This window comes from Orycteropus afer, unplaced genomic scaffold (assembly GCF_000298275.1).
Source record: "Orycteropus afer afer isolate SDZICR_OR568_19922 unplaced genomic scaffold, OryAfe1.0 scaffold00573, whole genome shotgun sequence".
NCBI lineage: Eukaryota > Metazoa > Chordata > Mammalia > Tubulidentata > Orycteropodidae > Orycteropus > Orycteropus afer.
In genome coordinates this window covers 1416449-1427768 of record NW_006922160.1, presented here as the reverse complement: position 1 = coordinate 1427768, position 11320 = coordinate 1416449, and the positions used below count along the sequence as shown (strand labels likewise).

The following is an 11320-nucleotide window of genomic DNA, read 5'->3' as shown; positions in this document are numbered from 1 at the left end:
TCCAGCATTATTCTCAATGTAGAGAGACTGAAAGCATTCCTTTTATGAATGGGTACCAGACAAGAATGCCCTTTATCACCACGCCTACTCAATATTGTAATGGAAGTCCTAGCAAAAGCAATAAGGCAAGAAAGGGAGAAAAAGCATCCAAATTGTTAAAGAAGTAAAGCTGTCTCTATTTGCAGATGATGTGATCCTAGACATAGATAATCCCAAAAACTCAGCAAGAAAACTACTGGAACTAATTGAAAGTTTCAGCAAAGTGGCAGGGCACAAGATCAACATACAAAAATCAATCAGATTCCTTCAAATTAACAAAAAATTACTCTGAAAAGGAAGTCAGGAAAACAATACCATGTACAATAGCCCCCTTCCCCAAAACGAAGTACTTAGGAATAAATCTAAACAGAGACACAAAAGACCTATGCAAAGACAAAAACTGCAATATACTAATACAAGAAACCAAAAAACATCTACATAAATGGAAGAATATATCATGCTCATGGATAGGAAGACTTAACATTGTGAAAATGTCAATACCACCCAAAGTGATCTTTGCAATTCAGATCCAGATCCCATCATCATTCTTTAAAGAGATGGAAAAACTAATCACCAACTTTATTTGGAAAGGAAAGAGAACCTAGATAAGTAAAGCACTACTAAAGGAGAAAAACAAAGTAGAAGACTTCACACACCCTAATCTCAAAACCTACTACACAGCCATGGTAGTAAAAACAGGTTGGTACTGGTACAGTGGCAGACAAATAGAACAATGGTACAGAAATGAGAACCCAGAAGTAAATCCATCCACTTATGGACAGCTGATCTTAGACAAAGGGCCAAAACTCATTAAATAGGAAAGAGAGTTTCTTTAACAAATGGGACTGGCAAAAGTGGATATCCCTTTGCAGAAAAATGAACAGGACCCATATCTCACACCATATACAAAAATGAATTTAAGGTGGATCAAGGACCTGAACATAAAACCTAAAACTATAAAGACCATCAAAGAGAAAATAAGGACAAACTTGTGTTGTTGTTGTTGTTATGTGCCATCAAGTTGGCCCCGACTCATAGTGACCCCTCCTTGGGTTTCTGAGGCAGTATCACTACAGAAGAAGGATTGTCCAACCTTCCTTCCGAGGAGTGGTTGGTGGGTTTGAACCGCCAGCCTTCTGGTTAGCAGTCAAATGCCTTAGGACCCAACTTAGGGGTCCTAATACGTGGCATAAATACACTATCAAACATAACTAAAAACACACAAACACAAGAAGACAAAATAGATGACTGTGACTTCCTAAAAACTGCACTTAATGCACATCAAAACATTTCACCAAAAGAGCAAAAAGAGAACCCACAGACTTGCAAAAACATTTTTTAACTTTTTGTCATGATTTGGATGAAATTTTAGAGGGAAGATTAATTTTCCATTCAACATTTCATACACAATTTGTTTTGTGACATTGATTACAATTCCCACAAATGTAAGAGCTCTCTTCCCACTTCTTCCTGTGGTCACCTTTTCCTTATGTCCTTCTTTCCTATGCATTCCTGCCTCCCTAGCTTTCTACCTATGCAAATACTGCCCTTCTATTCTATGGTTGACTGTTCTAAGGAGTGCATGGCCCTGGTGTAATTGTCCAGCTCATAGACCTATCTGTTGTTTGGCTGAGTTCAATTCCAGGTCTGAAGGGTGACTCAGGACCATAGTGTTGGGGGTTTTACCAGTGTCTATCTGACCAGTAATCCTGGTCTTTTTTTTGTTTTTGAATTTTGTTCCACATTTTTTCTTCCACTCTACTCAGGATCTCCAGTTTTGATCCCTTTATGAGTGGCTGGCATTAGTAGCAGGGCATCATTTAGTTCTTCTGTTCTCAGGGTCATGTAGGCTGCAGTTCCCATGGTCCATTAGTCCCTTAAACTAACTGTTTCCAAGCACATTTGATCTTCTTCACTCTTCTTTGCTCCAGAGGAGGAGACCAGTAGTTGCATCTTAGATGGGTGCTTGCAAGCTTTTAAGACTCCAATTGCTACTCACCAAAGAAAGATGTAGAACAATGTTCTTGCATACTATGCTGTGCCATTTGAGCTTGATGTCCCCTGAGCCTGCAGGCCTAGTAACCCACTCCCTCAAAGGAGCTTGGTTGTGGCTAAGAAGTTATCTTAACTTTGTCCCTGTTAGCTCTATTATATATATATATATATATATATATAGACATTTTTATAGCACATAAGGAAATTTTCTTTGTTGGTTATAAAGGATGGGAGGGGAGGGGAGGGAAAATTATTAGCTAGTTAAGAGACACCTATTGATTTGAGTGAAGGGAAAGGTAATATAACAAAAGTAGATACCAGCACAATATCACTAAGGAAAAAGAAGACAAGGAGAGGTACACAAGAGGTATAGTCAACAAAGATAAATAATATTAGTTACACAATACTGCATTATCAGTTACAACAAACACTAATACATGGATGGATACATAGGTAGACAGGAAAATATTCTGCCAATGACATATCGGACAAGGGATTATCTAGAAAATTTTTAGAATTTTTTTTAAAGCAATCAAAAAATATATTGCATTGAGCAAATCTACTGCAAAAGAGTTCTTTAAAGTGTTAAATAACAAGATGTCACTTTGAGGAGTAAGGTGTGCCTGATTCAGTCATCTCATACACATGCAAAAGCTGGATAATGAAAAGAGAAGACCAAAGAAGAAGTGTTGCCTATGAATTACGGTGTTGGTGAAGAATACTGACTATACTGCAGACTGCAACAAATTTGTCTTGGAAGATGTACAGCCAGAATGCCCTTAGAAGTGAGGATGGTAAGACTTCATCTCACACACTTTGGACATGTTATCATAAAGGACAGTCCCTAGAGAAAGATATCACACTTGGCAAGGAGAGGGTCAGCGAGAAAGAGAAAGACGTTCAACAAGATGGATTGACACAGTGGCTGCAAGAATGGACTCAAACATAGCAATGATTGTTAAAAAAAAAAAGGGCAGTGTTTTGTTCTTTTGTAGGTGGAGCTGCTATGAGTTGGAATTGACTTGAAGGCACTTGTAGTTAAGTTGTGTGTCAGCTTGGCTGGGCCTGGTTTTGAGGGTCTGGACAGCTGGATGTAGTTATTCCCTACAATAAGACTGGTAATCAACTCCATGGTGGAATCTACTGGAGCAATTGAATAGCTGCCTTAGGGATGTGGTCTGCTTCCAGTATGTAAGAAGAAGCTTTGAGAAAGGTTCTGAGGTTTTTGGCATGCTTGGACCCTGCATGTAGCTGCGTCTTCATTCAGCAGCCTGCCATGTTTCTTGCCGATCTTGGGACTGTCTCTGGATTTGAACTAGTGGCCTGCTGTGTTGTTTGATAATCTTAGGACTATGCCATTTATTTGTTGACCTTGGGTTTGTCAGTCTCAGCAGCCAGCAGCTGTCTGAGTTAAGAGAAGCTTCCACCTTCAGTGGGCTGGGAGCATGAGGCAGAGCTGAAGCCCACAGTTGAGGGGCCTTCATCCAGTCCCTAGAGCCTGGCACTTTGAATTCAGACTTCTAGCCTCCTAAACTGTAAGAGAATAAAACCCTGTTTGTTAAAGCCATCTCAACTCATTTTTGGTATCTTCTGTTAGAACAGCACTAGAGAACCAAAACAGTACCTAACAACAAAAATAGTTATGATAGGGTAACATGATGGATTCTTGTGGTGATGGAACAATTCTGTATCTTGACTGGTTGCACAAATCTACACCTGTGATAAAATTGTATACAACTACAAATTAGTCTATATAAAACCTGTGAAATTTGAATTATGCCTGTGAATTGTACCAATTTCAATTTTCTGCTTGTGATAGTATACTATAGTTAGATAAGATGTTACCATTAGGGGAAAATAGGATGAAACAGACACAGAAGTGCTTTGTATTATTTGTTGCAACTTCCTATGAATTTATAGTTATTTCAAAATAAAAAGTTAAGAAAAAAGTTACTAATTTTAAATAGTTAGGTTCATTTATTTCTGTTTGTATTCCATTTTAGACACCACCCCTCCCTTGTTTGTTGGTTGATTTTTCTCTCTTTTTGTATGTGAAATATTAACATGGTCCTATAAACTCTAAAAAGTCATAACTACAGAAAAAGGTATTCTTAGGGAAGTATCATTCTCACCAGCTCCACACCCCAGGTCAATTTCTTTTCTCTTTCCTACCCTATTCCCATTCACTCCCCTATATGTAAGCTGTTTGATTAGTCTGTGTTTTATTTTTTCACACATGAGCAAAATCATTCATATATTTTTATTTCCCCTTCTTTTTTATAAAAAATATATATGTATATTGGTACATGTTTAGAAATATATGTATTAGAAGTATGTGTATTTAAAGTATATACTCTTTTGTACTTTGTTTTTCTCATTTAACAATATATCTTGGAAATCAACTGTAGAAAATGTCCTCTTATTTATTTATTTAGAAAATGTCCTCTTACTTTTAATTTTTTTTACATCGTATAAACTGTACCACAGATATTCAACCATTCTATGTATGGGCATATTTGTGTTGTTTCCAAGATTTTGCAGTTACAAACAATGTTGTAGCAAATATCCTTGGCATATGTATTTTCATATTGTTCAAAGTATATCTTCAGGGTCAAGAGGTAAATGTACATATCATTTTGCTATATACTGTGAAATTCCCCTTCAGAGGTACTCAGCTCTCTTGCTCTGTGGATCAGTATGCCCACTTAGCTGCCTTGCTCCATGGCTAGGAAGCCTACTGCACCATTTCATGCCAGCCTCCTGGTTCTGCTGCTGCTGTTTCTGTTACTACTTCTCACCATCTCTAGTGCAACAGGTCTCTTCCTCTGTGTGTGTGTGTGTGTGTGTGTCTAGGAGAATCTTGGTGCAGGGACTCAGGTCCAAAGGACGTACTTTGCTCCTTTTCTTCTTGGTGGTAGGGAGGTCCCCTCTTTCTGCCTCTGGGCTGGCTCATTTTAAGCCTAGTGGGATGGTGAAACTGACCAACCCTCTTTTTAGGGTTCCATACACCTTATATGCATTATTAGCAAGCTGTCCAATCCCCTTAGTGGATCACAAGCACCTTATTTGCACCGTCTGACCCAATGCTTTTGCAGGAGTTCCAAGAACATGGCTGGAAAGGCCATATAAAAGTGATCTATTGCATTACAGTGGTACTTAACAGCTGAATCTTGAAGGATGAGTAAGGTCAGTAGCCAAATGGATAAGACAGAAAAATTTAGGATCTCTTTAGGGTATCCTGTTTCTTCCCAAGAAATCATGCCTTAGTTGCAAATAATAACAATTAATGGAGAACCTTCTCTCAAAAGGTTAAAGTGACAAGAATAATCCCTCTACCCCTTTCTTTCCAATTTAATAACTATTTGGAATTTTCTATTGTGAATTTTGTTCTTCAGCAGGTAGGAGTGATAGGGAAGTTGTCTTAAGAAAAGCAACTTAAATGAAAAACAAAAATAAAACCAGACTTACCTCTGACTCCTCTCAGGAATGTCTAGCACAAACCCAAACATCATCTCAGCAATTTTATTGGAGCTGCAGGTGGGGGTTCTGTCCACCTCCACGGCTATGGACAGCATTCTCTGCAGCTGGCAGACAATCCTGAATATAGAACACAGAACACATATGAGTGGGATGGTCTGGCAAGCAGCCACCCTGAAGGCTGGGAGGAGGCCCCTGTGTACATCAAGAATAAAGGGTACTAAAGGAGGAACTTATAAAGCACATACTATAAGTCAGGGAAGCATTCTGGTGGCACAGTGGTTAAAGAATTAGGCTGCTAACCATACAGTCTGAGGTTGGAACCCACCAACTACTCTGTGACAGAAAGATGAGGCAGCCTGCTTCTGTAAAAATTTATAGCCTTGGAAACCCTATGATTTCTACTCTGTCCCATATGGTTGCTGTGAGTTGGAATCGACTCAGTGGCAGTGAGTTTTTTGGTTTATAGGTTAGGGAGAATGACTGAAGCCATCAGCACACTTTTATTTACCAGTTTCACCTTCCTGAAGCCCTTTTGCCAGATCATACTATCTAAGCCACTCAGAATGTACGGCTAAGCTACAGAAGCAAACTGCTCAAATTCATAAAACAGAAACACAGTTTTAAGGACCAAGGGGACTTTACAGATCATCTAAGGATCAGAAACTAATGCAAATTACTTGAATTTCTTTCAGTCAAAAAAAAAAAAAAAACCATAATTGCCATATAGTTTTCCCCTGTTACTGGTTCCTTGAAAGCAGTCTGTTACTACATCAGTCTCAGCACTATGACTGGTGGAATCTGAGCCTTTCCATCCCCCTAACTGGGAGAGTGCCAGGCTGTCATGGCAAAGGAATCTGGGAGACCCCGAAGGAATCTCACCTTTCAGCAGGAAGGTGAGTCTGGCCTGATGCCAACCTTTTCTTTTTCTTAATTTTATTTTTAGTGAGAATATTCACAGGAGAACCCACTCCCATTCCACAATTTCTAGACATAATGATCATGACATTGGTTACATTCTTCATGTTGTGTCAACATTCCCTCTATTTCTGTTCCATTTCCTTAATTTCCTTGCTCCTCAACCTTCTCATTCATGCTTTAAAATAGCTGTTAACCTTTTGGTCTTATTGATGTCACTCTTTTCTAATGTGTATTATTTATAATGAAAGAAAGGGCTCCATTTTCAGGAAATCTGCAGGCAGTTTCCTAAATTAACTGATGCCCACAGGCTTTATAGGAAAATCAGGTTGGTGCAACTAGATTATAATATAGCATTCTGAATTTTTAGGCACAAATGTTATATTTGAAAAATAACATTTCATATTCTATATTTTAACAACATGTTTGACATGGGATAGTAGACTATTTGTGCAAGGGCAGCCTAAAATCCTAAAATCCTGGCATCTATCAAAAAAAAGAAAAAAGCCAATGGCATTCTTAATCCTATAAAAGACCTCTTTCCAGTGCAGCTTGAGCAAAATCTGGTCTGAGCCACTGCTGTTATAACTTGTTGGTATCTCAGGTTGAACTGCTGTTCTGCTCCCCAGACTGGAGGAGTCACAAGCAGGTCCCTGAGGACTAGAGGATGCTGGAACACCCACTACCCATCACTCTTCTCTGCTGTTAGTAGACACCTGAAGCAATAAGGAGCTATCACCCTTTATTGTCTCTTGGAATCCAGGAAAAGGGAGGGCAGTGTCTGCTAGCTTTTGTTTTAGTCCTGTTTTGGAATGTGTATTCACTTAGTGACGTCCTATTCATTTAAGGAGGAAATTACCTACTACTTTTGTTCTACATTTGGAAATAAGAAATTGACTCTTTAATCAAATTAAGGTAGCCTTTAACAAGAATCGGCCTATGATGTAAGAGTTGTTAATTTTGGGGAAGTGGCTCTCAGGAAGTTCTCCAAAACTCATAATCCCAATAGCTCCTGGGGAAGACAATTTTTGTTTGCTTCTTACAGCTGATTGGTGTTCTTTGTCAAGTTGAATTCAGGAGAGAGGTGGTTATTGCTGGTTTTCATGATTCCTGTTTCTGAAGAGGTTTGATTTCCATTTGTGGGCTGAATCAATTTGTCTTCAGTTACTACTTTGACCAGCCACTTGATCACATCCCTGTAAAAAAAAAAAAAAAAAAAGAAAAGAGTTAAAACTTCTGTTGTGTTATGTTGTTGTTATGTGCCGTCCAGTCAGACCCAACTCATAGCAACCCCTCCTTGGGTTTCCGAGGCAGTATCACTACGGAAGTAGATTGCCCCATCTTCCTTCTGAGGAGTGGCTGGTGGGTTTGAACTGCCAGCCTTCTGATTAGTAGTCAAGTGCCTTAGGCACTACGCTACCAAAGCTCCCTGTTGTGTTGTAGGTGCTCAGAATTTCAGTCTTAACCTGCATTACTAGACCCCTAGATTTCCTCAAAGGTGGGCTATTTTTAATATTTAAAAATGTGTAATGGAACTCTCACATTTAATTGCAATAAAGCTATAAAGGCTAACTATAATATCAAGATTGTTCTTTCAGTTATAGTGACTGAAAGGTATCTCTGAGGTCAAAGAGTGTTATGTGTGGCTTCATGACCAGAAACATTCCTTGGCTAGTATTCGGGTCACCTAGTGCTGCTCTGACAAGGATATACCATAAATGGGATGCTTAGAACAAACAGGAGTTTATTCTCTTACAGTTCGGGAGGTTAGAAGTCCAAGTTCAAAGTGCCAGGTCTAGAGGCTGGATGAAAGCCCCTCGACCTTGGGCTTCAGCTCTGCCTCTTGCTCCCAGCCCACTGAAGCTAGAGGCATCTCTTCACTCAGGCAGCTAGGGGCGCTGAGGCTAACAAGCCCAAGATCAACAAATAAAATGGCAAAGTCCCAATGTTACCAAACCACACAGCAGGCCATTAATTCAAGTCCACTGTAAGTCTCAAGGTCGGCAGAGCATGGCACGATGCTGAACAACAACACAGCTACATGCAGGGTCCAAGCATGCCATAAGCTACAGACCATTCCCAAAGGTATTTCTTATATACAGAAAGCAGACCACATCCCAAAATCAGCTACTCCAATAGATTCCATCATGGAGTTGATTACCAGTCTCATCATGGGGAATACTACATCCAGCTGCCCAGCCACTCAACCAGGCCTAACCAAGTTGACACACAAACTTAACCACCACAGCTGGGTAAAAAGTTGGACAAGATGATCACAGAAGTCCTTGCAGCTCTCTAGTATTAGATGTCATTCATAACAACCAAGGTTTAGAGGACAGTGGATTCATACTCTACACATGGCATAGATTCTAAAAGTTAGGGAGGTAAAAACATCTTATATAGTCAAAATTATTTTTCAAAATCTCTTAGGTAGCCCAGATAAAAATCATGTATTGAATACACACATCTTATTTCCTTCCCTCCTAAAACCCTGCTTATACTACAGTTTTTTTTTTTTTTTTTTTTTTTTTTTTTTAAGGCAAAAATCCACAAGGAAGAGAAGAATAGACAATGGCAGAAAAAATTTTAAGGCTGGCAGGCAAATGAAGTATACCCACAAAATGGAATATTACATGGTAGTCAAAACAAATAAGCAATAGCGACAGGCACCAATATGGATGAATCTTGGTAATACTTAATATTAAGTGAAAAACATAAGTCCCAATAGATTATAGACAGCATGATACCCTTTTCTAGTTACCTAGTACCACTCTGACAAGAATATACCACAAATGGGATGCCTTAAACAAACAGGAGTTTATTCTTATGATTTAGAGGCTTTAAGTCTAAGTTCAAAGTGCCAAGTTCTATGGGCTGGGTGAAAGCCCCTCGGCCTTGGGTTTCAGCTCTGCCTCCAGCTTCCAGCCCACTGAAGCTAGAGGTTTTTCTTCACCCAGACAGCTGCTGGCTGCTGAGGCTGCCAAGCCCAAGGTTGACAAGTAAAAAGGCACAGTCCTGATGTTACCAAAACACGACAGGCCATTAATTTAAGTCCATTGTAAGTCCCAAGGTTGGCAGAGCATGGCAGGCTGCTCAACAATGACACAGCTACATGTAGGGTCCAAGCGTGCCATAAGCCATTCCCAAGGCGTCTGCTTATATACAGGAAGCAGACCACATCCCTAAGGCAGCTACTCAGCTGCTCACAGTAGATTCCACCATGGAGTTGATTGCCAGTCTCATCATGGGACACGTTACATCCAGCTAGCTGCCCAGCCACTCAACCAGGCCCAGCCAAGTTGACACAGAAACTGAACTACCATAATTCCACCCCTTGTCAACTTGGTTGGCATCTGTACAGATCTTCATTGGGTGGCATTTGTACAGATCTCTCACTGGGTGGCTCCAGTCCCCTAGTTCCTCTAAGTGGTGACCTTACCCCATTGGCCTGGCAAGCCCCATTCCTCTCCCTCTTGGGCATGGCAGCCCTGCCCCTGACTCTTGGGCAGCAGCTTTGGCTCCATCCCACTAGCTCACATAAACAAGTAGCCCCACACTCCAGAACCAAGTTGGTGAAGGTCTGGCTCTGAAACCTAGGGGACTGTGGTGATTCCACCCCCAAAGGCCATGGTCCTACCTTTTCAGGCTGAGGCAGCTCTGCTTCAGTTTCCTTGGTCTCTCCAATTCTGCTGATTAATGCCAAAGGCAACCCACTCCATCTGAAATCTTCCTGCCACAAAAGCACTCAGCTTTCTTGCTCTGTAGGCCAGCTAACCTGCTACTTCATTTTATGTCAGTCTCTTCACCAATTAATGCCTGAAGGCAACCAACTCTGCCAGGAAGCTGTCTACTCAATGGCCCCAGCTTTCTCCCCCATGGTCTGGTAAGCCTGTTGCTGTTTAATGCCAGTCTCTGGGCTCTGCTACTGCCATCTTTCATGCTGGGATTTCTGCTGGGATCTCTCTACCAATGTCTTAACTCTGCTCCTGCCATCTCTCATGCCATATGCTGAGGTCTCTCTGTCAGTGCCTCAGGTCAAGGATGCACTCCACTCCTGTTTCCACATTTTAGCTATCTGTCAGAACAGCATCCCACTCCAGGTACCATATTCTCCAGGTTTCTTTCTGTACAAGTTAGCAAAATCAAGTAGGTCTTTTCGGGTGTAGCATACCACCTCCTCAGTCACATTTTGTATTTCACCTTTTGGGGCTTGCTTGGACTTAACTTTAGTTATGGGTCTAGCAGCAACAATGGGCGGTTGGGGAAGTTCCTGAGAACATTCAGCAATGTCTTCCATGGCCTCTGTCTCAGGCAATGACCCGGCAGGAACAGTTGGGTTAATCCCATCAAACTGAGGTGGAGGGGATAATGGTTTTACAGTAATCCTTTCAGATGGGAGGGATTCAACAGAATTTACAGGCTCCACATACTGATCTTCCTAACTATCTGCCCATATGTCCCCATTCCAGGTTTCAGGATCCCATTTTTTCCCCATCAATGCCCTCACTTTAATGTCAGACACCATTCTGGGTTGGCAATTTATTGGCGTTGTAATTCAGCCACCCTTACAATAAGACTCTGGATTTGGTTTTCAGCAATATCAGCTCTGTTACTAGAAAATATAAGGCATTCTTTCAGAGCACAACTGGAAGCTGAGGTCTTTTATGTGACCTTTAAGCTGTGACTCAGCAGCCCTGAACTCATCTCACTCTTTCATCATTTTGTCGTGGTCACTTTGTGGCCCATGGGTAGGTGTTTAATCTCTACTAAAGCCCAGTAACAAGCTAAAAGCTGTTTCTCAAAAGGAGTAGTTATCTGCAGAGGATGGCAGAGCTTTGCTCCAAAATCCCAAGGGTCTGTGTTGCGATTCACCAATAGGGACCTGCCAAAG

The 11320-nt window shown here is 40.8% G+C and overlaps 1 protein-coding gene across 1 annotated transcript in view; it reads right to left on the bottom strand.

Annotated features, from left to right (window-relative positions):
• SIMC1 (SUMO interacting motifs containing 1) overlaps positions 1-11320 on the bottom strand; it is a 144829-nt gene that overhangs the window by 32302 nt on the left and 101207 nt on the right. Inside the window, exons 7-8 of the mRNA XM_042783001.1 lie at positions 7473-7625; positions 5503-5631 (exon numbers count right to left, since the gene is read on the bottom strand). Of these exons, the coding sequence (XP_042638935.1) occupies positions 5503-5631; positions 7473-7625 (282 nt within the window). The remainder of the gene's footprint in view (positions 1-5502; positions 5632-7472; positions 7626-11320) is intronic.